General features: G+C 38.6%; 1 protein-coding gene and 1 long non-coding RNA gene across 5 annotated transcripts in view; both read left to right on the forward strand.

The window, feature by feature from the left end:
• The window catches only part of LOC143650658 (uncharacterized), a 48930-nt gene extending 37825 nt beyond the window's left edge, over positions 1-11105 (forward strand). Inside the window, exon 4 of the mRNA XM_077121710.1 lies at positions 56-11105. Coding sequence (XP_076977825.1) covers positions 56-1436 — 1381 coding nt within the window. The 3' untranslated portion in view covers positions 1437-11105. The remainder of the gene's footprint in view (positions 1-55) is intronic.
• A 783-nt stretch (positions 11106-11888) lies between these two features.
• Positions 11889-27503, forward strand: part of LOC143650666 (uncharacterized) — a 59249-nt gene continuing 43634 nt past the window's right edge. For 2 of the 4 annotated variants that reach the window (XR_013159632.1, XR_013159633.1), the window contains exons 1-3: positions 11889-12407; positions 14849-15500; positions 15813-16007. This is a non-coding gene — a long non-coding RNA (uncharacterized LOC143650666). Of the gene's footprint in view, positions 12408-14848; positions 15501-15812; positions 19844-27503 lie in introns of those variants that run through there. The other 2 variants (XR_013159631.1, XR_013159630.1) reach the window with 2 other exon arrangements.

The raw sequence follows: 27503 nt of genomic DNA on the forward strand, positions 1-27503 counted from the left end.
CTCAAGAATAAATATTAGGTTATTGATAAACTATTAATGTGCTTCTCATTTTTAGCAGAAGTCATATGGTGGACAAAGTCTGTGAAAATAATGAAAGTTCTCAGTGTGGAGAAACCTTGAGCCAGACACTAAATCTCTATCTGCAAAAGAAAATTTCTTCTGGAGTAAGTCTTTATGAATGCAGTGAGTGTGGAAAATCCTTCATGCATCATTCCTCTCTTAAGCGGCACATCAGGTCTCTAACTGTACATAAACCAGATGGCTGTAAGGAAAGTGGACCAGCCTGCAGTCGTCCCTCCTACCTAAGAACATTCATGAGAACTCAAAGCAGAAAGAAAACCTATGTATGTAAATTTTGTGGGAAAATCTTTCGTTATCGCTATTGGTTCGGTGAACATATTAGGACTCACACTTCAGATAAAACATATGAATCCGACCAATCTGGCAATGTCGTCAGTGAGTTCTCAAGTTTTACTAGACATGTGAGAACTTACAGTGGAGAGAAAACTGGTAAATGCAAGGAATGTGGGAAAGAGTTTATTTATCTTGGATCCTATAGAAAACACATGATAACACACACCCAAGAGAATCCCTATGAATGTAAACTGTGTGCTAAAACCTTCACTTCTTCTGCCTCCTTTAGAAGACATGACAGGGTTCACACAGGGGAGAAACCCTATCATTGTAAATTGTGTGGTAAAAACTTCAGGTATTCACAATCCTTTCGAAGACATGGAAAAATTCACACTGGAGAAAAACCTTTTAAATGTCAGTATTGTGGGAAAGCCTTCAGTTCACGTGAATCCTTTAAAGGACATGTCAGAATGCATGCTGGAGAGAAACCCTACGAATGTAAACAGTGTGGTAAAGGCTTCAGTTGTGTCAGGTCAGTGAGAAAACATGAATGGATTCATACTGGAGAGAAGCCCTACAAATGTAAGTATTGTGGGAAAGCCTACCGTTCACTTACAGGCTTTACAGTACACGTGAGAATGCACACTGGAGAGTATCCCTATGAATGTAAACAATGCGGCAAAGCCTTCCGATGTCACAGTTCATTAAAAGGACACTTAATGATTCACAATGGAGAGAAGCCCTTTGAATGCGGGTATTGTGGGAAAGCCTTCCGTTTGCTCAGATACTTTAAAGGACATGTGCGAATGCACACTGGAGAGAAACCCTATCAGTGTAAACAGTGTGGCAAAGGCTTTGCTTTTCCAGAATCCTTTGTAAGACATAAAAGGATTCACACTGGAGAGATGCCTTATGAATGTAAATATTGTGGCAAAGTCTTCCGTTGGTCTGAATCTTTTCAAGGACATGTTAGAACACATACAGGAGAGAAGCAGTATAAATGTGAAATATGTGGGAAAGCTTTTGGCTGGTCCTCATCCTTTAAAAGCCATGTGAGAATGCACAGTGAAGAGAAACCCTAAGAATGACACAAATGAGGAAAACTTCAAGTGGATCTTACCTGCATGAAAACATGAGGATGCACAATAGCTAGAAACAGTATATTGTGAAAAGTATGGAAAAGCCATTACTTGGTCCTCATCCTTACAAAACCACGTGGAAGATCTCACTGGAGGGAGGTCCTATAAATAATCTGAGAATGCCTGATGCTAATTCACTCGTGGAATCTTCAAAAAAGTTCGCACATTTTCCTTGCTAATCATGATTGATATATATGTGTAAATAGTTTATCAAAGAGTATATTCTTATGTGACACATTTTTTACCTTTTTCTTTTTGGTCCTTTCTTCTTGCTTCTGACTGGGATTTGAATGCTAGAGTTTGAATTAAGGAGTGAGACCTGTGGTGTGACCATAAAATCTGGAGTTAGATTGTATTGTGTCAACACAGATAATGTTGGGAAGTCCATTTTCCAGAATTGTTTCATTATGGATGCATGATAGAATTCACCACTCTAATTGTATAAGATTTGGACACAGAAATTAAAAGGCCATTATTGAGGTTTTGAAGCCACCAGACAAGATATGTATAGGCAAATTGTGGACCAGCTTCCCGCACATTTTCCTTGTTCCTTGCTGATTCTTGACCCTCTCCTACCAGAACATCCTCAAAACAGCACCAACTTCTTAACTCCCATTTTCTGAGAGGTGTGTCTTCCACAGACATCTCCATATGCTTGATGTCAATGAAACATTTGAAAATGCATGTTCCTGTGTCCCAGTGCGTCCATTGAGCCACTGATTCCAACTGTCATGGTCAAGAATGTTGCTAAATTTCGGACACCTCTCTACTTGGAGTGTATTTGTATCAGTCTAATTTGTACATTAAGGACCAGGTTCTCTTACTACTGCTAGTGGCTTTTTGTCCTTAATTTCACCATGTCAGCTAGAGCAGTCAGAAAAAGAAACCAGATGGGGATTTGGTCCTCACTTGCAGTGTGGTGACAACATTGGCCTTGTCCTTCCATGGAAAGATGACACCCTTCTCATAGCAGGCAGACTGTGTGCACTCTTGTACCTTAGAGTAGCATGGGATCCCCCAGTATGTGTTTGATCATTGTTTGATTGTATATGATTAAAATCAATGTCCTTTTTTAAAAAGTTTGTTTTCAATATATTGTTATTACAGTAACATATACAGCATAACATTTACTATTTTTTGAAACTATTTTACTGGAATTTTATTGATATATTCACATGCCGTATAATGTATCCACAGTGTACAGTCAGTGGCTCACAGTGTAGTATCATCACATAGTTTGTGCATTCATCACCACAATCAATTTTAGAACATTTTCATTACTCCAGAAGAATACAAAAGAAAACCCAAAACCTCCCATACTCCTTCTCCCCACCCCCCATTATTGACTCCTAGTATTGGTGTGATACATTTGATACTGTTGGCAAAAGAGTATTAGGTATTACTATAAACTCTAGTCCATAGTTTGAAATAGGTTCATTTTTCCCATTAACTCCTTGTGAAAGTGACTGCATTCATCTAATTCATGAAAGAACTTTATATTTGTACTGTTCATTATAATCATTGTCCACCGAAGATTGGCTATGTTATATATTCCCAGGCTTTGACCTCCAGGTTTCCTAGTGGTGACATACATGACTCTAAAAGTCCCCTTTCCACCATATTCACCCACAATTCAGCATTGTTATACTCACAATAATGTGCTACCATCACCTCTGTTCATTTCCAGATTTTTAAGTTAGACCTATTTAAAATTTCTGTGCATACTGAGCAACCCCTCTCCATTCTCTTATCATTCTATATCTTGGTAACCTATATTCCAGATTTTATGCCCATGTGTTTACACAGAATAACTAGTTCATATTAGTGAGATCATAAAATGTTTGTCCTTTTGTGTCTGATTTATTTCACTTAGCATAATGTCCTCAAGGTTCATCCATATTGTTGCATGTTTCAGGACTTCATTCCTTCTTTCTGCTTAATAATATTCCATTATATGTATATACCACATTTTGCTTATCTATTTATCAGTTGATGAATATTTGGGTTGTTTCCATCTTTCGGCAATTATGAATAATGCCACTATGAACATTGGTATACAAGTGTTTATTCATGTCTCTGCTTTCAGTTCTGGGTATATACCAAGTAGCAGGATTGCTGGATTGTAAGGTAACTCTATATTTAGCTTTCTGAGGAACTACCAAACTGCCTTCCACAGCAGCTGTACCATTTTACATTCCCACCAGCAGTGAATGGGTTCCTCTTTCTCCACATCGCCAACATTTGTAGTTTCCTGTTTAATAATGGCCATTCTAGTAGGTGTGAGATGGTATCTCATGGTTTTGATTTGCATTTCCCTAACAGCTAATGAAGCTGAGCATCTTTTCATCTGCTTTTTAGCCATTTGTATTTCCACAGGTCTTTTTTCCATTTTATAACTGGGTTGGTCTTTTTATTGTTGAATTGTAGGATATCTTTGTATATTCTAGATACTAAACCCTTATTGGATATATGGTTTCCAAGTATTTTCTACCTTTGAGTAGGCTGCCTTTTCGCCATTTTGACGAAGTCCTATGAAGCACAGTTTTGAGGGGGGTCACAGTTATCTATATTTATTTTCATTGCTTGTATTTTGGGTGTAAGATCTAAGAAACTACTGCCTATCAGTAGATCTTAAAGATGCTTCCCTACATTTTCTTCTAGGACTTTTATGGTACTGTTTTTACATTTAAGTCTCTGTTCCATTTTGAGTTGATTTTTGTGTAAGGCATGAGATAGGGTAAAATTCCTATCAGTTTCTCCATCAGGTTCGCAGCTTTTTGTTGGGATGTTTTCGAGGACTGATTGAATCTCTTTGTTTGTGATTGATTTGTTGAGGTCTTCTAGTTCTTCTCAAGTCAGGGTAGGTTGTTCCTGTGTTCCTAGGAAATGCTCCATTAAATCTAAGTTGTCTAGTTGGTATACAGTTGTCCATAGTATCATCTTATGATCTTTTTTATTTCTTCAGGTTTCATTGTAGTGACCCCACTTATCATTTATGGTTTTATTTATTTCCATCTTCTCTTTTTTTCTCTCTGTCAGTGTAGCTATGGCTTGTCAATTTTGTAGCTCTTCTCAAAGAACCAAATTTTGGTTTTATTGATTCTCCCTATAGTGTTTTATTTCTCTGTTTCATTTATTTGTGCTCTGATCTTTCTCATTTCTTTCTGCTTGCTTTAGGATTAGTTTACTCTTCCTTCTCTAGTTTCTTCAGGTGTTCAGATTGGTCTTTAATTTTAGCTCTTCTCTTTTTTTATATATATCTACTAAATGAATTTAATCCTTAACTCAAATTCTTCCCACAAAAAATGCACACCTAGATGTCCACTCTAATAATTTTTATTGAACAAATAAGGAATAACGTATCCCAGTCATGTGGAGGAGGATACCACATTGCCATCTCATTTTATGCATCAGTATGACTATGATAGCAAAACATGTAAAACATGTCAAAAGTAAAGTACTTGGCATTAACATATCCACAAAAATCCTTAACAAAATCTTGCCAGATTGAATCCCCCATTATTTAAAATGAAATAATAACAACCAAGTGGGGTTCGTCCGAGGATGGCAAAGTTGGTTTTACATTGGAATATAGAATGTCAGTCAGCTAAATATATTAAGCGAATACATCTTTACCTTTTTTTTTGGGGGGGGGTGCATGGCCCGGGAATCGAACCCAGGTCTCCTGTATGAAAGGCAAGCATTCTACCACTGAACCACCCGTGCACCCTCATCCTTTTTAATGTAGTATTAAAGCTATAACTTTCCCCCTCAGCATTACCTTTGCAGCATCCTGTAAGTTTCAGTATGTTGTGTTCTTCTTTTCATTCATCTTGAGATATTTCCTGACTTCTCTTGCAATTTCTTCTTTGACCCACTGCTTATTTCAGAGTGTGTTGTTTAACCTCCATATATTTGTGAAATTTCCAGTTCTTTGGTTATTGATTTCCATCTTCACTCCTTTATGATTAGAGAAAGTGCTTTGTATAAATTAGTTATTTAGACCAGTTTTGTGCCCCAGCCCATGGTCTATCCTGGAGAATGATCCATGAGCACCTGAGAAGAATTAATATCCTGATTGGAGTGCAGAGTTCTGTATGTATCTGTTAGGTGTAGTACACTTATCACATTACTTAGTTCCTCTGTCCTGATTGATCCTCTGTTTGGATGCTCTGTCTACTACCACTATTATCTTAGAGACGTTACTATTCCCTTCAATTTTGCCACTTCTCCTGGTTTGAGTCTGTGGTGGACCCCAGAGAAGCCATGCCCTTTAATCCTCATTCATTATTGCTGGGTGGGAGTTTTTAATTGTTCCCATGGAGATGGGACTCACCTGATTGTGGGTGTTAACTTTTGATTAGAGGGAGATGTGACTCCACCCATTCCAGGAGAGCCTTAACTGGAATTCTTTAAACATTTTGGAGAGAGTCCTTTTAGAGCCACGACAGAGCCCACGCAGCCAGAGACCTTTGGAGATGAAGAAGGAAAACGCCCCCTGGAGAGCTTCATGAAACAGGAAGCCAGGAGAGAAAGCTAGCAGATGACGCTGTGTTCGCCATGTCCCCTTCCAGCTGAGAGAGAAGCCCTATGTTCACCATGTGTCTTTTCACTTGAGAGAGAAACCCTGAACTTCATCGGCCTTCTTGAACCGAGGTATCTTTCCTTGAATTCCTTAGATTGGATTTCTATAGCCTTGCTTTAATTGGGACATTTTCTCAGCTTTAGAACTGTAAACTAGCAACTTATTAAATTCCCCTTTTTAAAAGCTATTCTGTTGCTGGTATATTGCATTCTGGCAGCTAGCAAACTAGACTACCAGTGTTTGCCTCATGTATTTTGGGAAATATTTATGATTGTTATTTCTCGATGTATTGCTTTTTTATTAATATGTAGTATTCTCTATTTCATAACATTTTTACATTTAAAGTCTATTTTGTCTGTTATTAATATAGCTACTTTCCTCCCCCCCACCTTTTTTTTTTTGGTTACTGATTGCATGGAATATATTTTTTCAGTCTTTCACTTTCCGCCTATTTGTAACTTTGGGTCTAAAATGTCTCTTGTAAATGGCATGTAGATGGATCATATTTTAATACATTCTGTAAATCTGTCTTTTGATAGTGGAGTTTAATCCATTAACATTCAGTGTTATTCCTGTAAAGGCAGTACTTGCCACAGTCATTTTATTTGGCTTTTGTTTGTCAGACCTATTTTTCCCTCTTTTTATCCTAGTTACCCTTACTAATAATCTTCATTTCTGTACTCTGGTCTTCCATGCTTCTCTTTCCTTTCTTTTCTTTTCAACCAGCAGAACTCCCTTTATTATTTCTTGTAAGGGAGGTCTCTTGTTAACAGACTCTGTCAGTTTGTATTTGTCTGTGACTGTTCTAAACTCTCCCTCATTTTTGAAGTGTGGCTTTGGAGGATAGAGAATCTTGGATGGCAGTTTTTCTTTTTTGATATCTTAAATATCACTGCCTTCTTGCTCCATGGTGTCTCATGAGAAATAAGCATTTAGTCTTATTTGGCTTCCCTTTTATGTGGTGAATTGCTTTTCTCTTGCTTTCATAATTTTCTCTTCTTTGGCATTTGACAATCTAATTAGTATGTGTCTTGGAGTATATCTACTTGGATATTATTCTAGTTGGAGTACTTGCTTGTTTGAAACTTTTATATACCCCACAGTTCTTTTAATCTTAATCCAGTCTTTGGGGCAGACCTGTTGTAGGGTGGAATCTTTTGATTAGGTTGTTTCCATAGAGATGTGACCCACCAAATTGTGAGTGTGACCTTTTGATTAGATGGAGATGTGACCCTGCCCATTCGAGGTGGGTCTTAATTAATTTACTGGAGTCCTTAAAAAATCAGACAGCAGAGAGTTCAGATACTTGGAGCACTGAAACCAAGACAGACATTTGGAGATGCTAAGTTAAGAGATGAAATCCAGAGTTTGCTCTAGAGAAGCTAAGTAAGGGGCCACAGAAGCTCAGAGAGGAGACCACTGGAACAAGGAGCTGCAAGCAATGAAACCCAGGACCAAAGGGCCAGCAGGCATTGCCATGTGCCTTCCCATGTGACAGAGAAACTCTGAAGATGGGATCGGCCTTTGTTGATGCCTTAATTTGGACATACCCATGACCACAGAACTGTAAACTTGTAACTGAATAAACCCTTTGTAAAAAGCCAGTCCATTTCTGGTATATCAAAGCCAGTTCATTTCTGGTATATCACGTTCTGGCAGCTTTAGCAAGCCGAAGCAGATTTTGGTACTGAGAATGGGGTGCTACAGTTTGCAATTACCAAACATGTTGCAACAGCTTTTTACATGGACAAGGGGAAGGCTCTGGAAGAATTATCATATACTTGATAGAGAAGGCCTAGATTGTTTGAACAGATTGTGTTAGATATATGGACTCTAAAGATACTTCTTGTGAGGGCTTAGTCAGAAACAGTGAATGTGTCATTGCAAACTGGAAGGAAGGAGACCATTGTTTTAGTGGGAGAGAATCTGGCACCATCGAGTCCTAGTGCTGGATGGAAGAGAGAATTTGACAGTGACCACCTGGGATATCTGGCTAAAGAAATATCCAAAATAACTGTGGAAAAAATGCAGCCTGGCTTCTCCATACCACTTCTAGTAAAATGCAACAGGAAAGGGATAAGGTGAGAACTAAACTCTTGGGTACAAGGAAACCAGAAAATGATGGTCTAGAAGATTCTTGGCTTCCAGAAAGTGAGACCCCAGAGGCTAGTGCCCCACATAAGGATTGAACCAAACATGGAAGCAGTCAGCCATTGTAGAACAAGTCAGGATGGAAATGGAGTCATCTGGAAAGGATTTTGGAGAGTCCTATTGTCTGATGGGTTTGACCCCTGTATACTGCATGCAGAATTTTTTGTGCGCACTGTATAAACGGAACCACTGCTAGTTGGGACTAAAAGGAATAGAAAAGGGACTGTTTGAAGGAAAAATTACTTCAAAGGCAGAACCAAGGAAGCTAAGGTCTGAAGCTACAAAGTTTTGGGCCAGGAGAGCGGATCCACCTTGCCTGTGGAGAGGGTGCGTTTGCCCTGAAGCTAGAGGGTGGGCTTTCCACCTCAAGGTTCAGGAAGCGTGTTGCCATCGTGGGCCTCGAGAGGGTAAAGCCTATTCCCTGGGGGGAGTTCCCTGTTCTGAGGGGGATGAGTGTGTGCCCCAGAGCTAGAAGAGAATTTGGGTGCTGCCCTGATGCTTGGAGAGGGTGGAGCTGAGGAAAAGGTCGTCTCCCCAACGTCTCCCAATGTTGCAACCCTCAAACCCAGTGTTTGGGGAGTGCAGGACCACTGTGTAAGCCCTTGGAAAGGGTGGGACTGCCCCTCTCTCAAGTCCTGAGGATTAGTGACTCTCAGACTATGGGATCTCGTGGAGTTGGCCCTGTAGGTTTTGGAACTATTTGGGCCCAGTGACTCCTCATTTCCTTCCAGTTTCTCCCTATGGCAGTGGGAATATTTATTTGTCCCTCCTTTGTACATTGGGAAAAGATCATTTAAGTTTCATAGGGCCACAGCCAGAGGAGAATATTTGCCTTAGATAATGCCTATAACTGCCTTTGATGAGATTTGTACTCTTTTTGACTTGGTATTATAGTTGCATGGTTACTAACATGGTTTAAGGCTTTTGTAATATTGTGATGGATGATTGTACTTTGTATATGGAAAGAACCTGTCTTTTGGGGGTCCCAAAGATGGAATGTGCTGTTTTTTAAACTATTATGTTCCCCAGAAAAGTCATGTTCTTTTAATCCTAGCCCAGTCTTGTGGGGGCAGACCTGTTGTGGGGTGGGATCTTTTGATTAGATTATTTCCGTGGAGATATGATCCACCTAATTATGGGTGTGATGTTTTGGTTAGATGGAGTTGTGACCCTATACATTCAAGGTGAGTCTTAGTTTGTTGGAGTCTTTAAAAGAACTGATACTGAGAGTGGAGAGTTCAGATGCTTGCAGAGTTGGAAACAAGACACAAACATTTGGAGATGCTACGTTAAGAGATGAAATGCAGAGCTTGCCCAAGAGATGCTAAGTGAGGGCCCACAGAAACTCAGAGAGGCCGCCACTGGAACCAGGAGCTGAAAGAAGTGAAACCTGGGACCAAAGGGCCAGCAGGCATCGCCATGTGACAGAGAAACCCTGGACAGGATCGGCCTTTCTTGAGTGAAGTATCTTCTTGTTGATGTGGCCTTAGAACCGTAAACTTGTAAGCTAATAAATCCCCTTTGTAAAAGCCAATCCATTTCTGGTATATTACATTCTGGCAGCTTTAGAAAACCAAAACAAGTACATTGGGCTTCTTGGACTTGTATATTATGTCTTTTATAGGGGTGGGAACTTTCTGCTATTATTTCCTCAAATATTCTTCCTGGCCATTTTCCCTTCCTTTTTCCTTCTGGGCACCTATGATAGATATGTTTGTGTGCTTCATCTTGTCTATAATTTCCCTGCAGTCCTGCTCAAAATTTTCCATTTTTTTCTCCATTTGTTCTTTTGTGTGCTCAAATTCAGTTGCTCTGTCTTCTAGCTCACTGATCCCTTCTTCTGCCTCTTCAGATCTGCTGTAGTGTGTCTCTGTATATTTTCAATTTCATGTACAGGGTCTTTCATCTCCATGAGGTCTGTTATTCTTCGTTGTGTTCTTTCAAGTTCTTTATCCTTACCTAGTATCATCTTACTATCTTTTATCTCATTATCTGTCTTGTTGAATCTTTTTAGAAGACTTGCTTGAATGTCTTTGGTTAGTTGTTCCAAATTCTGTGTATCTGATTTTATTGTTGATATCTGTCTGTTAACTGATTATTTTGTTGGGTCTATCCTGAAGGTCAGTTTTTCTTGTCTAGGATTTAGTTGTTACTTGGGTTGGTATTCAGGCACTACCGTGACAGTTGGATCATCAGTTTTTGCCAGCCAAAACAGGTTCCTATGCAGGGAATGTGGACTAGCTCTGATGGAACTGGGCTTATGTCTAAAGAAATTCGCAAAAGCTGTTCTCTTTTCCCCTGCACTTTCCAGTCTGCCCACCAGATGGCACACTTTGGTTACTTATCCTGCCCAGCAGCATCTGGGTGCAGCTGAAACTGTGGGGTCACATTTTCTCATTTAACCTTCCAGTATCTGGTTTAGTGTTGGGCTGTGACCCATCTGTTCTTGGAACAGAGGCTACCACAGCCACCCCAGTCCATAGCTACCCCCCAGGCAAGGATTGGGCTGCCCACTGTTGCTTTCCTCAGTGGCGGGTTTGGGTGCCAGATGCCATGACCAGAATTAGAGGATCTGCTCACATTTTCTCAGTCTTTGTCCCACCCTGACCTAGGTATAGAAATGTCCTCGCCTGTCCCCTGGGCTCTCAGATAGTTGATTTAGATATCTTCTGCTTAACTTTTTCTTGCTTTTGAGAAAGATCTGCATTACCCTCCCTAATCTTTCATTTTGGATGCCCCTCCTTGGGACCCTTTCATATTTTGCATCCCTTAGCAGCTTCTGTGTTGCTGTGGGTCTCTGTGGACTTTGGTCTTTGTGTCTGGGATAGACCCCATATGTGGGGGTCTATCTCTCTGCTTTGAGAGATGTTACAGTCTGTCCCAGCCACTGCCTCTGGGCACTTCCTAAGCTGTGTGGGACTGCTGGTTGATTGGGGGCAGGGGAGAACTGGCTGATCTGGGATGGACATTTTTCCTACCTGATATTTTTCTTTCTGCAATTAAGCATTTGTGAGATCCTTCTCCAGTCTTGACCTTCCTTCAGAGTTCTGAGCAGGTGAGATTTGCCCTTTTTTTTTTTAGAATCACATCCATAATTCTAACACTATTTATTCTAATACAGCTAAAATTCACAAAACACTACTTTCACCCAACACCAACACCTGACACACTAGATACAACTAAACAACTAACCCTTGAGAAACAAGATGAATGAAAATTTATTTGCCTCCTTCATCACTCCTACGATAATAGGACTCCCTACTGTCATATTAATCATTATATTCCCCACTATATATGGGAATTGGTATCCAGTGGATGACTTATATTGTCATGTTGGTGGCATAACTTCCAATTTTATTGTGAAACAAACCTTTCTGTAGGTAGAGTAGATACCCTGTCAACAGTGTTTTTAAAAATGTTGATACTAACAAATGTTCTTGTCTTCATTTTTTATTTATTGGAATATAGTAAAATATCCCATTGAGACTGGATTGTCCACTCAACTTTGTAATTTTGTGAATTGCCAGGCACCTTTAAATCGGGCTTTTTTTTCCTTCAGGTAAACTTTATTTCATATTTTTGTATAGTTAGAACTTTTGTCTTTAAAAGAACTTCTTATTCATTCATTTTTTTTTTTCTATGCTGTATGGTGGGTTCACATTTCATTCTTTTTCCATGTAGAGTATCTCCTTATTGCCACACCATTTGTTGAATTTTTCTTTTTTGGTTTGGTTTTTTGTTTGTTTGTGTTTGCTTGTTTGTTTGTTTGGGAAGTGCATGGGCTGGGAATCAAACCCGGGTCTCCTGCATGGCAGGCAAGAATTCTACCACTGAACTACCCTTGTACCCCTCCCCCTAATTCATTCTTAATAGCGAAAATATAAATTATAGCTTAGTCAATGTCCTCTAGCCAGAGACCACCAGGATCACATGTATCACAGAGCTGGGATTGAATTGTCACAATCAGGATGAACACAAGTCATAAAGGACTGGGTGGTATATCTGGAGAAGGTGCTCATAGGGACTTATTACAGGATGTTTGCTTGGGTGAGGTGATTTGCTTGATGATTCAAAAGGCACTGCCCTGTATTGGATGCTGCAAGGAGATGAGTTCTGTGGTAATCATTTTAGAGCCCATCTACAAGGCAGAAAGGATGCTATGCAACGAAATGGAATTGGTAAGGCAGAACTAGTCAGTTGCATTAGTGAGATGGAGGAATGTTTGGTTAATTTTGTGGTTCTTTAGATCACATATCTTTTAAATATGTAATGATGGGCTGCCTTTGTTTTTGTCATGATCTGTTGTGGACACCAGATAGCCTTGTCTGATAATGGAGGTATGTCATTTGTCTCTTCAACAGGATAAAACATGACCTAGTGGTGAGGGCCAGGCCACCTCCAGGGGGTCTGTGGACGCTGTTGCCTTTCTCACTATCTAAGCAGTAAAATATCTGGACACCATTCTTAGTGTTTTCTATAAAGTAACTCGATTTACTCCGTTATGTGCCGGGCACTGTCTACTCAGAAGGCGCACGACTCAGCCCCCCCAGCCAATCAGTGTCCTCTGCACTCTGGTTACAGCATCAGGCAGTCCTCGCAGTCCTGGTGCTGGGAGTTCCGGGGAAGAGAGAGAACATTAGGAAAGGGAACACTTTGATTCATCAGATAAAGGGCTTAGGAGGAAAGTGAGCTCTGAGGTGAGATAATGAGTGTATAGTTTGTACCAACCCTCTGGAGGCATCAGTAAGTGAAGTTGTCACTGCAAATTCATTTATAGATCTGTTGCTGAGCTGGGCTCACCTGATGTACATGAAAGACCTGTCCAGTGACACCGGGTTTCCAAAGAGAAAGAGTTTATTGCTAGGCACCAAGTAGGAAATGGGAACAATAATCTCAGATCTGTCTCCCTGAGCTGGAGGAGCGAGGGATTTTCAACTCTGATTTGTGGGTAGGGTCCTGCTCTACTGTAAGGCTGGGGTGGTGCTCAGCAGAGTGTAGCTGCTGCTGGTTGGTTACTTTTTCTGAGGAGTGGGCTGTAATGTTGCCAGAACCTAGGTGCACTGGACGTCTTACCTTTTCTTAGGGTCCAGTGTTTCTTTTCCCTGAGGCCTCTGTTAACCTGGGTTCTATTTACAGGGTTACTTTTGGTCAATATTGCTTTATCTTCACATGTCAGAGAAGAGGGTTAATTCTAACTGGTCTTGGCTATCTATTGGGTGAAGAAAACAAGGGACTTATTCTTTTAATGGGAAGTTCCTTAACACTAAATGTGAGGTGAGTGTTAAGAAAATGAAGTGAGCAAGCAAGTAAGGGCTTTTTAGAAAAGCATAGATGTTTTGGGAAGGTTTTGTGTCCCACATTTGTCTTAACTAACACTGTTTCGGGAGCTGATCACTGCTACCTAAACAGTTTGAAAAACTAATTATGGTCTGTGTATGAAACATTTATAGCAGCTCTAGTCACTATCATCAGAAACTGGTAGCAACTCAAATTTCCTTCAACTGGTGACTGAATAAACAAATTATGGTACATCCATACAATGGAATACTACTAAACAACAAAAAGAAACAAACTATTGACATATACAGAATCATGGCTGAATCTCAAATGCATTAATTCTAAGTGAGAAAAGCCAGACTCAAGGGCTTCAATCCATCTCATTCCACTTGTACGACTTCTTGGAAAAGCCAAAGCTATAAAGACTAAGAAAAAGATCAGTGGGTGCAGGAGGGGTATCTAAGCCAAATTTCTGGATGATGAAACTGTTCTATAATCTTGATTATGGTGGTAGTTAAGAGCTCCATGATTATGTCAAAACTCAAAACCAAATGTCAAAAATCAGTGAATTTTACCATACGTAAATTAAAAATAAATAAAGCAATGATATTACATAAGAAAAAAACAAACTAATTATGGGGCATGATAGTGAGACAGCCCAGCATTCGTGGAGTTAACAGTAATGATTCCCCATTGAAACAAAGGCACAGGCATGGTGGGAACTTCATTTTTGCAATAGTTACAAATTTTAGGGATAGTGATCATGAGCTTGGACATGGGTATCTAGGCAGGGGTGTTTCCCGGTGAAGTGGGTTACAGGGAGTTGGTGTCTGTGTTTTATGTCCTTGTGAAAGAATTTGTAATTGACATGAATGAATTTGCTGCCATTACAGATTGTGTGACATAATTTATGCCCCAGACAAACATGGTGTTCCTATGACCCAGAGGGACATAAGTCCAGTCTTACCTATCAGCTGAAATACTGAGCAGGCCATGGGTATTTAGAGGGCAGTTATCTAAGAATAATTAAGATAAGCTACAGACAGAAGGTATTTTGGGGAATTTCCCTAGTTGGTGAAAAAGTGGTATATATGACATCGAAGGGGAAAGTTTCATGGCTTTTTCTAAATGGAAGAGCTGTAAGATTTTGTTTTAATGATCTGTAAATCCCCAAAAAGCCCATTTTAAACATTTGCAGATATCATTTCCATATGGTTAGACTTCAGATTTAGGGAATAAGAAAAGTAACAGCTATGTATTTTATTAAATAGCAAATGATACTTGAAACTCTCCTGAACACTGACTTTCAGATGTAGAATAATACTTCTTTCCACCACCCTAGAATCATTAGAAGGACTTCAAGGATTGGTAAAGGACTTGTACTCCAATAGACCTTTTGTGGCACGGATTCTTAATTTAGGACCCACCTGTTGGCCGCACCTGCCCTCATCTCACAAACATGCCTGGAGGAAGTGAGAAGACCCCCAGGATCTGCATGAGGTTCCCTGGGTGAGATTTTGGGGAATGCTATACCACTTCTCTCTCCCAGGGAGACCCTACTGGGGGACCCCCTTACATTGGGCATCAATACCATATCTTTCCAGAGCTTGTTCTGAAGCTGTTTCCATATCTAAGGTTGTTAGCTTAGAATTCTGTGACTTTTTGATGGGAAATGGCATTAGGAATCCACACTTGCCACACTCTGGAAAAGTTCTCCTTTGCAATCCCAGATGGCTGTGTGACGAGAGGCAGAAGAAGAAGTAGTACCCATGTCATGGGGCCACAACTTAGTGACCACAGCCACCCCAGCTATCAAATAATCATCAGCTCAGCATCCAAAGCACAATCACATTTCATAGCTGCCAGTGACATCACAGAGAAGCCCTGCCTCAGCTGCTGGGACCCCCGCTGCAAACAGAGCCTCTACTCAGAAAGCACACACCTCAGCCCCCAACTGATTGATGTCCTCTATGCTCTGGATATAGCAGCATCAAGTAAGTCCTTTCAGTACATTTGAGTTACTTTATGGAAAACACTTGGCACCATGTCCAGATATTTCACTGTTCAGATAGTGAGAAAGGCAACAGCACCTGCAGACTGTGAACTTTTGGGGAGTTGAAATTCCTTTAGGAAACTGATGGTTGATCTGTACTTTCAGGCTGCCCTCCTACCTTTTCTTGGTCCTGGGACTGAAAACTTGCTAAGTTTGACCCAAGATGCCCCATAGCTCCCAACTTTTTTTAGAGAAGCTGGTGAGAGTGTCACCTAAGAAGGAAAAAGTAACTTAAAATTATGTTCTTTTCCAGACTAAAAGTTTTAAATCTTTGTTGTGGAAATGTTCACAAAGAATGCACAGAATATCCTGTGGTAACTTAATCCTAAAAACACAAGCTTCCTTGGAGTTCCCATCAAGATGAACAAATGGGGCTTTGGATCTCCAAATATGCCCGTCCTGGAGCTCTCTGTCTTGCCCCACCAATGTCCACTGTCCTGATTCTCTGGTAAATTTTCACACCTTGACCATCTATTATTTTTCATATAAGCAGTGTGCTGTTTAGTTTTTGCCTCTTCTGAAATTTCAATTACTATTAATGGGATTCCACTGAAATCAGTATTAGTAGGTTTTTGCCTCTGTGTTTGGTACATGCTGATGTGTGAACCTGTGGACCCTCCCACTTTCTCTTCCATTCCAGTCCTGTTCCTATTTGCTGGGTTTTTTTTCAAACTTAACTTTTTCTTTTCTTTTTGCAAAAACTACCACTTCCGTTATTCATGTTTCATTCTACAACTGTGAAGAGATAAAAGCTCTCCATGCACTGGAGTAGAATCATCTGGTTGTAGATGGTGGGCAAGTTCACATTGACCAGAGTGGCAACAGGGCGGAAATAGGTCCTCCCTCCCTCCATCCATCAATGTTTGCATGATTACCAACATTTTGGATTATCTAATTTACTAACTTTTACTCTAATCATCTTTATGAAATGGGATCTATTTGAGATATTTTCATTATCAGTAAGGTTGACCTTTTCTCTGTGGCCTTTTATCTTTGGTGCAGTTTGTTCAGGAACTCTGAAACTTAAGCAATTACTTCCCATTCCCCACTCTCCCCGGGCCCTGATACATTTCATTCTCTACACCTACCAGTTAATATATTCCAGTTATTTCTTAGAAGTGGAAATATACAATATTAGTCCTTTTGTTTCTGACATTGTTCACTTAGCATAATGTTTTCAGTGTTGATCTCTTTGGTAGCAGGTATCAAAGCTCATTCCCTTTCCTGGCTGAGTAATGTTCCATTGTATGTATATACCATATTTGATTTTTCCATTCATCTGTTGGGCACTTGGGTTGTTTCCACTTTGTGGTAACAGCTCTAAGTGCAAAGTTTCATCAAAGTCTGTTATGCTTGTCAATCATGGGACCAGATTCCTCTCCTTCTGTGGACCTGTGAATACTAAGAAACAAGTTATCTGCTTCCAAAATACAATGATGGGTCGTGCATAGGTTAGACAGTCTCATTCCGGACATTCCCATCCCCCTCAAAAATGGGTTTGAGGTGTGTCAGAAAGCCGGCATGGCAAACGCCATTAGGTTCTGAGGTCTGAGAATCATCATCAGTTGATTTTTGCCGCTGGGCCTACTGGACCAGCATCCCCACGTTTCCCAAGGGCAGGGGTCACGGTCAGGCTCTCCCCAAGCCCCTAGGCCCCACCCTCTGCAAGCTCTGGGCTGCAGCCCTGCTCTCCCTGAACATGATCACGAGGGGAAGTCCTGGCCCCTCCAAATGTAAGGGCTTGCCCTTTCCAAACAGTGGAGTATTGGAGTCTCCAGTTACTGCTGGATTGTCTACTCCTCCCATCATTTGTCAGTTATTGCTGCCTGTATTTTGCTCCTATATTATTAGGTGCCACTATGTTGGTAATCATATCTTCCTGAGGAATTCACCCTTTTATTATTTTGCAGTTTCTCTATTTAACTCTAGTAGCACCTTTAAATTTTGTTGGATATTGGCATAGCCACTCTAGCTTTCTTATGGTTCCTGTTTGCTTCATTATCTTTTTTTCCATTTTTTTCCTTCCAATATATATGTATCTTTTGAATCCAAAGTGTGTCTCCTATAGGCAACATATGTTTGGATCCTTTTTCTTATGCAGTCTGACAGATTTATGCCTTTTGATTTTATTGTTCATCCATTCACATTTAACATTAATGATAGTTAGACTTAAATCTGATATGTCACTTTTATTTCTATACATCTGTTTGCTTTTCAAGTGCAACATTTCAATGTCATTAATGATTTTTTCACTTTTAAGTTATCCTTGAAGTAATCTGAGACCATATAGATCATAACATATCAGAATATATACATTTATATATATTTAATCCCAGAGAGACAATAGAAATCTTACCCCCACATACCTGTCAATTTCCCTTCTTTTAGTGATGGCATTTTTAATAAAGATTACATTTATTAATGCCAAAAATCCAATAATTCATTATTTCCTAAAACCAGTTCAGTTTTGCTCTTACTTTGTACTGTCATTGGCATATTATACATATATTTCCTTCCTATATATTATGGGATTGTAGGCTTTTTGCGTGTGTGTGAATTGTACAGTCCTCTTTTTTCTTTAATTCTTGTAACATGAACTAAAATTTGTTTTAACTACATTCACATTTAAATTCAGTGCTTTAGTTACATTCACAATGTTATGCTACCATCACTACCATCCATTACCAAAACTTTACAGTCTACCCCAATAGAAATCTGTACAGTTTAAGCATTAACTCATCAATCCTTATCCCCAACTCAGCCCCTGTAACCTCTATTCCAGATTCTAACTCTGTTTACTAATTCTATTATTTCCTATTAGTGAACTCATAAACTATTTGTCTTTTCATATCTCGCTTATTTCACTCAACATGTCTTCAAGAGTCATCCGTGTTGCTGCCTGATTCAGAACTATATTCCTTTTTAATGCTGAATAATATTTCACTGTATGTATATTTCACATTTTGTATCTATTCATCAATTGAGGGACATGTTTTGGTTTGCTAATGCTGCCAGAAGAAATGGACTGGCTTTCCTAAAGGGGATTTATTGTTACTAGTTTACAGTTTTAAGGCCATAAAATGTCCAAACAAAGGCATCCAGAGAAAGAAACCTGGACTCTGAAGAAAGGCTGGTGTCTGTCCCATGGGAAGGCACATGGCTGGCATCTGCTGGTCTTTCTTCCTGGTTCCAGTGCTCTCAGCTTCTGAGTCCAGTGGCTTTCTCTCTGTCTGTGGGTCCTCACTTATCTGCTCCCTCTGAGTTTCATCTCTTAGCTTAGCATCTTTTGGGCCTGGAGATGTCTTGTCTTGATTCTGGCTATTTCTGTGAGGCCTTGGTTGGCACCCAGGGTACTTCTGTCTCGGTCTCCAACGGTCTGTGTCTAGGTGTCTGTTCCTGTTATAGACTGCAGTAAACAAACACCCACTGTGAGTGGGTGGGCTCACAGCTCCATCTAATCAAAAGGTCCCCCCCTAAACAATAGGTCTCCCCCACAAGACTGCATCAGGAGTAAAAAGAACTTGGCCTGTCTGGGGTACATAACAGTTTCAAACCAACACAGGACACTTGGATTGATTATCTCTTTTGGCAATTGTGAATAATACTGCTATGAATGCCAATGTGCATTCAATGTTCGAATCTCTGGTTTCGATTCTTTTGGGTACAGACCTAGTAGAAGGTTTGCTGGATATGACAGTTCTATACTCAGTTTCCTGAGGAGCAGCCAAACTGTATTCCACAGTGTCTGCAACATTTTTCATTGCCACCAGCAATGAATGTTTCCATTTCTCCATACCGTCTCCAACACTGGTAATTTTCTGTTGTTCTTTTTAAATGGTAGCCATTCTAATGGGAGTGAAATGGTATCTCACTGTGGTTTTGATTTGCATTTCCTTAACAGCTGATGATGTTGAGCATCTTTTCCTGTGCTTTTTAATCATTTGTATATCCTCTTTGGAGAAATGTCAGTTCAAGTCCCTCACCCATTTTTAAATTGGGTTGTCTTGAGTTGTAGGATTTCTTTTTATATGTTCTGGATATTAAACCCTTATCAGATATGTAGTATCCAAATATTTTCTTCCACTGAGTAGGGTGTCTTTTTACATTCATGTTAGAATCCTCTTCTTTTTTTTTTTTTTTGTTGGTGCTTTTTTGTCTTTATTAGAGAAGATATTGTTTACAGAACAATCATGCATAAAATACAGGATTCCCATATACCAACCTATTAATAACAACTTGCATGGGTGTGTAATATTTGTTATGATCTATGATAGTACATTTTTATAATTGTACTATAGTCCATAATTTAACTTAGGGTTCACAATGTAGTGTAAACCTATGAGTTTTTAAAGAATCTTATTCTTTTTACCATATATACAATCTAACATTTTCTCCCTTTTAATCACATTCAATTATATATTTCATATAATTACCTTCTCAGTGTTGTACTACCATCACCACCATCCATTACCAAACAATACCATCATTCTGAATAGGAACCCTGTATATTGTAAATCTTAACTTCCCATTCCTTATCACCTCATCTGCTGGTATCACAGCTTCTAGAGTCTGATTCTAATCGTTTCAAATCAGTGAGATCACACGATATCTGTTCTTTTGCTGCATATGTTATCTCACTCAACATGTCTTCAAGGTTCATCCATGTATCAGGATTTTGTTCTTTTTTATGGCTGAATAATATTCCATTGTATGTAAATACCATATTTTGTTCATCCATTCATTGGTTCATGGACACTTGGGTTTCTTCCATCTTTTAACAATTGTTGTTGAAAGATGCCACTATTGAACATCATTGTTCAAATATGTTTGAGCCACTGCTTTCAGTTCTTTTATATACCTAGTAGTGGGTCTGCCAGATCATATAGTAGTTCTGTACTTAACTTTCAGAGGAACTATCAAACTGTCTTCCACAGCAGCTGCCTCATTTTACATGTCATCCTGTCCAACATTTATTTTCCGTTTTTTAAATAGTAGTCATTCTAATAGGTGTGAGATGGCATTTCATTGTGGATTTGATTTGCATTTCCCTAATGGCTAATGATGTTGAGCACTTTTTTCATGTGCTTTCTGATGATTTCTAGATCTTCTTTAGATAATGTCTATTCAAGTGGTTTGTCCCATTTTTTAATGGGGTTGTTTGGTCTTTTGTTACTTGAAGGATTTATTTATATATTATGGATACTATCCATTGTTGGATATGTGTTTTCTAAATATTTTCTCCCACTGGGTAAGTTTGCATTTTACTTTCATGATAAAGTCCATCAAGATGCAAAAGTTTTTTATTTTGATGGGGGCCCATTTACCTATTTTTTCTTTTGTTGCTTTTGCTTTGGGTGTAAAGTCCAAGAAAATAATGCCTGATAAAAGATCTTGAAGGTGCGTCCTTCTAGCTGTTTTACTTTTCTAGCTCTTAAATTTAGGTTACTGATCCATTTTGAGTTAGTTTTTTGTATATGGTATAAGATAAGTGTTCTCCTTCATATTTTGCATATTGATATCCAGTTCTCCCAGAACCATTTGTTGAAGAGATTATTCTTTCCCAATTGAGTGGACTTCACAGTCTTGACAAAAATCAGTTGGCCAGAGATGTGAGAGTCTATTTCTGAACTCTCAGTCTGATTCCATATCTATATCTATCCTTGTGTCAGTACCAATCTGTTTTGACCACTGTATGGTCCTGAGTTTTAAAGCCAGGCAATGTGAGTTCTCCAACTTAGTTCATCCTTTTCAAGATGGTTTTGGCTATTTGAGGAGACCTCCCCTTCCAAATAAATTCCACAATTGGCCTTCCCACTTCTGCAGTGTAGGCTGTGGAATTTTGATTGGGGTTGTATTGAATCTGTAATCATTTGGGGTAGAATTGACACCTTGACAATATTTTTAAATCTTCCAATCCATAAGAATGGGCTATCCTTCCATTTATTTAGGTGGTCTTTGATTTCTTTCACCAGAGTTTTGAAGTTTTCCATGTATTAGTCCTTTACCTTGTTGGTTAAATGCATTCCTTGATAGGGTTCTTCTTTGTTGTTATTGTAAATGATTGTTTTCTTGATTTCTTCTTGAGATTCTTGTTACTAATCTAAAGAGATGCTATCATTTTTATTTATTGACCTAGTAGCCTGCCAGTTTACTGAATTCCTTTATTAGCTCTAGTAGCTTTGCTGTAGATTTTTCAAATCTATATATAGGACCCCGTCATTTACAAATTGTGGAAGTTTTTACTTCTTCCTTTAAAATTTGGGTATTTTTTTTTTTCTTTTTCTTGCCTTATTTCTCTGGTTAGAATTTCCAGTACAATATTGAATAACAGTGGTGTAGTAGAGGTCTTGGAGGGAACCAGCTTACAGTCTCACTATTATACTTAGCAGTGGGTTTTTTATATTACCCTAATAGCAAAATAGTATATGTTGCCCTCATAGAATGAGTTAAGTAGTGGCCCTTCCTCTTCAATGTTTTGGAAGAGTTTGAACATGAGTGGTATTAATTGTTCTTGAAATGTTTAGTAGGATTCACCTGTGAAGCCATCTGCTCCTGGGTTTTTCTATGTTGGGAGATTTTTGATGACTGACTGATACAGTCTCTTGTAATCGGTCTGTTGATATTTTCTATTTCTTCTAATGTCAATGTAGGATGTTTGTAGAAATTTGTCCATTTAATCTAAGTTGTCTCATTCATTGGCGTACACTTGTTCAAATGTTCAAAATGGAGCAAAGACCTGAATATAAGAGACACTAACATAAAATTCCTAGAAGAAAATCTAGGGACACATTTTCAAGATCTAGTAATAGGTGGTAATTTATTAGACCTTACACTAAAAGCACATGGAATGAAAGAATAGAGATAATAAATGGGATCTCTTCAAAGTTGAAAACTTCTGTCCTTCAAAGGACTTTGTGTTACTCAGTATTCTCTACAGAAACAAAACCAACAGGAGAGATCTGTAAATATGAGATTTATAAAGGTGTCTCATGCAACTGTGGGGCAGGAAGAATCCAAAACCCACAGGGCAAGCTGTAAAGCTGGCAGCTCTGTCCACAGGAGAGGGTGGCAGGCTTAGAATCAGTGAAAGAGCTGCTCTTCTCCCTTAAAAAGCCTTCAACTGATTGGATTATCTTGTGGGGAGGCATGCCTTAGTTGACTGCAAACTTAATCAGCCACAGATGCATTCAACTGACTGATGACTTAAAACACCAGCCTTCCAGTTTATCACTGGTCACGAAATATCCTTGCAGCAATGGTCCAGGCCAGTGCTTGCCTGACCAGACAAACTGGGCATCATCATTTGGCCAAGCTGACACCAGAACCTAACATCACAGACTTCATCAAGAAGGTGAAAAGGCAGCAGGTGACTCAATGGGCAAAAATATTTGGAGACCATGTATCTCATATCTAGAATAGATAAAGAAACCCTACAACCCAATTCAAAGATGGGCAAAAGACATGAATATAAAATTTCCCACACACACACAAAATACAAATGGCTAAAAAGCATTTGAAAAGATGGTCAGCGTCACCAGCTATTGGAGAAATAAGACTCAAAACCACAATGAGATATCATTTCACACCTACTATAATGGCCATTATTAAGCAAAGCAAACAGGAAACTAGAAGTGTTGGACAGAATGTGAATAAGTTGCTGGTAGAAACGTAAGATGGTACAGCCACTGTCCAAGATGGCTTGACCATTCCTCAGGAAGCTAAGTACAGACCTGTCACATAACCTGGCAATCTTACTATTAGGTATACATCCAGAAAAACTGAAAGCAGGAACACAAACAGATATCTGCACACTTGATATTCAAGGCAGCATTATTTACAATTGCCAAAAGATAGAAGCAACCCAAGTGTCCCTTCACCAATGAATGGATAAACAAAATGTGATATATAGATATGATGGAATATTATTAAGAAGGAATGAATTTCTGAGGCATACAATAATGAAGCTTGTGGACATTATATTGAGTGAAATAAGTCAGATACAAAGGCAAATATTGTGTGTTATCACTACTATGAGCTAATTATGAGAAAACTCATAAATATAAAATCTAAAATACAGATTACCAGGAGATAGAATGAGGTGTAGATGCTTAGGTTGAATTTAAATGTTTGGAAATAGATAGAGGTGATGGTAGCACATTATGATGAGTGTAATTAATGGCACGAATTGTGGGTGAATGTGGTAGAAAGGGGAAGTTTAGAGCCATGTGTGTCATTAGAAGGAATGCTAGAGGTTAGAACATGGGGCTGTATAACACAGTGAGCCCTGTGGTGGGCAATGGCTGCGATTAATAGTACAAGTATAAAAAAGTTCCTTCATGAACTTGAACATACGGTTGTCACTATTATATGGAGTTAATAATAGAGTGTGGTATAGGGAAAATACACTTGTTGCAAACTATGGACTCTAGTTGAAAGTGATATTTTAATATTCCTTCATCAATAGTAATAAATGTACTCCACCAGGACTAGGGATGAATAGTCCCTAGGGATAAAGGGTATGAGATGTTTTGAGTTTTCTTTTTTGGACTATTGAAAATGTTCTGGGCAGGCCACAGTGGCTCAGCAGGTAAGAATACTTGCCTGCCATGCTAGAGGACCCGGGTTCGATTCCTGGTGCCTGCCCATGTCAAAAAAAAAAAAAAAGAAAGAAAAAGAAAATGTTCTAAAATTGATTGTGATGAATGCACAACCATGTGATGATACTGTGAGCCACTGATTGTATACTTTGGATTGACTGTATGGTAAATGAATATATCTCAATAAAACTGTATTAAAAAAGAAATTTGAGTAATTAACACCTAAGCAACCAATGGGCCAAAGAAAAAATCACAAGGGAAATTAGAAATTTAGAGGTGAATGAAATTAAAGTCACAATATGCCAAAACTTAACGCATGCATTTAATAATGCTGAGAAGGAAATTTATAATACAAATGCCTATATTAAAAAAAAAACCAACCTACCTTTACACCTTAATAACCACCTTAAAAATTTTCCACATTAAGCAAACGAATCCCAAAGCAATCATAAGGAACTAATAAGATTAGTTTCTGCACTAATTAAAAAGAGAATAGAAAAACAAAAGAGAAAATAAAGCCAAAACTTGGTTCTTTGGAAGATCAAGGATGCTGACAAAAATTTAAAGTAGAACAGATCTACAGACAGTCTGAATAGACCTCTAACAAGTGTGACACTGATATTAAAAACAAATGACAAAAGAAAAGCCTAGGCCCAGAGGTTTTTATAGGTTAACTCAACCAAACATTTAAAGCAGAATGCTTTATTCTTAGCAAATTCTTCAAAAAACTGAGTAGAATATTTTCCAACTCAGTCCAGTCTATAAAGCCAGAATACCAATGCTAGACAAAGCCCTTATAAGAAAAGAATATATTAGACTAATATCTCCTTTGAATATACATGCAGAAATCCTCAACCAACTACAAGCAATCAGATCTTGCAGTATATAAAAAGACCATTTTATTACCCGTTACCAAGTAGGATTTATCCCAGGAAACAATGTTGACTGAACATCTGGAAGTCAATCAGTACAACATATTAATACAATAAAAGTAATAAACTACAGATCATCTCAACAGATTCAGAAAAGCATTTGACAAAATTCAATATCCCTTCATGATACACACTCAAAACTAGGAAGAGAAGGGAACTTCTTCAACCTGATAAACAGCATGTATGAGATGGTGAAAGACTGAGTGCTTTCTCACAGTGATCACAAATAAGGCAAAAATGTCCATTCTCAAGACTTCATTGCAACACATTCCTACTGGTGCTACCCAGGACAATTAGGCAATAAATGAAATAAAAAGCATCCATGTTGAGTGAACCTTGAAGGCATCATATTGAGTGTGATAAGCCAGGCACAAAAGTACAAATACTGTGTTAGCTCGCTGATTTGAAACCATTAGAATAAGCAAAGTCATAGAGTCTAGAATATATAGGCATGGGGTGGGGATAAGAAATGGGAAGTTAAGGCTTAAAATGTACAGGGTTCCTATTTGGAATGAAGGAAATGTTTCGATAATGGGAGTACCACACTGTGAATGCAATTAACAGCATGGAAATATATACCTGAATATAATTAAAACAGGAAGTGTTTGTATATATGGTAACAAGAATAAATTAAAAAAAAAAACTCCATGGAACTATACTACACAATGAGCCCTAACTTAAACCGTGGACTTTAATAATACAATTATAAAAATGTGGTATGATCAGTTGTAACAAATGTTCCACACCAAGGCAAGATATTGGTGGGGGGGGTATATAGGAATCCTGTATTTTATGCATGATTATTCTGTACACGCACTTCTCTAATAAAGAAAAAAAGACATCTAGAATATAAAGAAATACTTTTTTTCCTCCATTTGGTAGTTACATAACCTTGTATGCGGACTACCCTAAGGAATCCATTAAAAAAAAAAAAACTATTAGAACTCATAAACCAGTTTAGCAAGATTGGCTAAGATCAACATGCAAAGAATAATTGTATTTTTGTAAAGTGGGTCAATTAAAAAAATTTTGTGGAAACATACACAGAACATAACATTTCACATTTTAGCTCCTTCCAAGCATACAGTTCAGTGGTGGTACTCACACTCCCAACGCACTGCCATCACCATCACCCATCACCAAAACTTTTTCCTCACCCCAAATAACACATTATACCCAATAAGTATTACCTCCCCATTCCCCACTCCTACCCTGCCCCTTTGTAACCTGTAATCTTCTTTTCTAGTTTTTCATGTAAGTGAAATCAAACAATATTTGTCCTTTTGTGTGAGGCTTATTGCACTCTATGTGTAACTCCATACATGTTGTAGGATTTTTCAGAAGTTCATTCCTTTTTACAATACCTGATTGTTTGAGGAGGAAATCAGACCTGACAGGAGGGTACAATCTTGAGCCTGCTGCTCTGGTGACTGTTTTGTTCATTAGTTTTGTGTGTGTGTGTGTTAAATTGTAGGTTTACAGAACTATCATGCATAAGATTGTCCATTTTTGAGTAGGGTGCCAAAAAAATGGCAAGTAATCTGAATAGATGTTTCTCCAAGGAAGATACACAAATGGTCAATAAGTACATGAGAAACTTCTTAACATCATTAATCATCAGGGGAATGCAAATTAACACCATGATGAAATATCATTTCACACCCACTTGAATTACTATAATAAACAGGGCAAATAACAATACAAATGTGAATGTGGTGAAATGAGACCACTTGTTCTCTACTGGTAGGAATGTATAATAGTGCAGTTGTTTTGGAAAACAGTTTTACACTTGAAGGGTCAGGAATCCAACTAGTTAGTTTATACAAAACAGCATAAAAATATATGTCCACACAAAAATGCATACATCAGTGTTCTTGGCAGCATTATTCCTAATAGCCAAAAAGGGGGAACAACACTAATATCCATCAGTTGATGGATAAATAAAATATTGTATATCGTACAATGGAGCAGAATAAAACAGAGTGAAGTATTGATGCATGCAGTAGCATGGGTCAGCCTCAAAACAGTTATGCTAAATGAAAGAAATTCGAGGCAAAAAGTCACATATTATGAAATGTCCAGAATAGGCAAATTCAAAAATGTAAAAATTAGATCAGTAGCCTAGATGGAATGGATAAATTCCTAAAAAAAAAAACACAAAGCATATACACTGACTCAAGAAGAAATAGACAATCTCAGTAAACCAATAACTAGTAATAAAATCGAACCAGTACGGTGGTTTAGAACCATACCCTGGAAAATCATGTTCTTAAAGTTAATCCAGTCCTGTAGGTGTAAACCTATTGTAAGTAGGACCTCTTGTGTGAGGCTACTTCAATTAAGGTGTGGTTCAAGGTGGGTCTTAATCCTCGTGCTGGAGTCCTTCATAAATGGACGCAGAAAGAGAGAGAGAGA

This window comes from Tamandua tetradactyla, chromosome 11, assembly GCF_023851605.1.
Source record: "Tamandua tetradactyla isolate mTamTet1 chromosome 11, mTamTet1.pri, whole genome shotgun sequence".
NCBI lineage: Eukaryota > Metazoa > Chordata > Mammalia > Pilosa > Myrmecophagidae > Tamandua > Tamandua tetradactyla.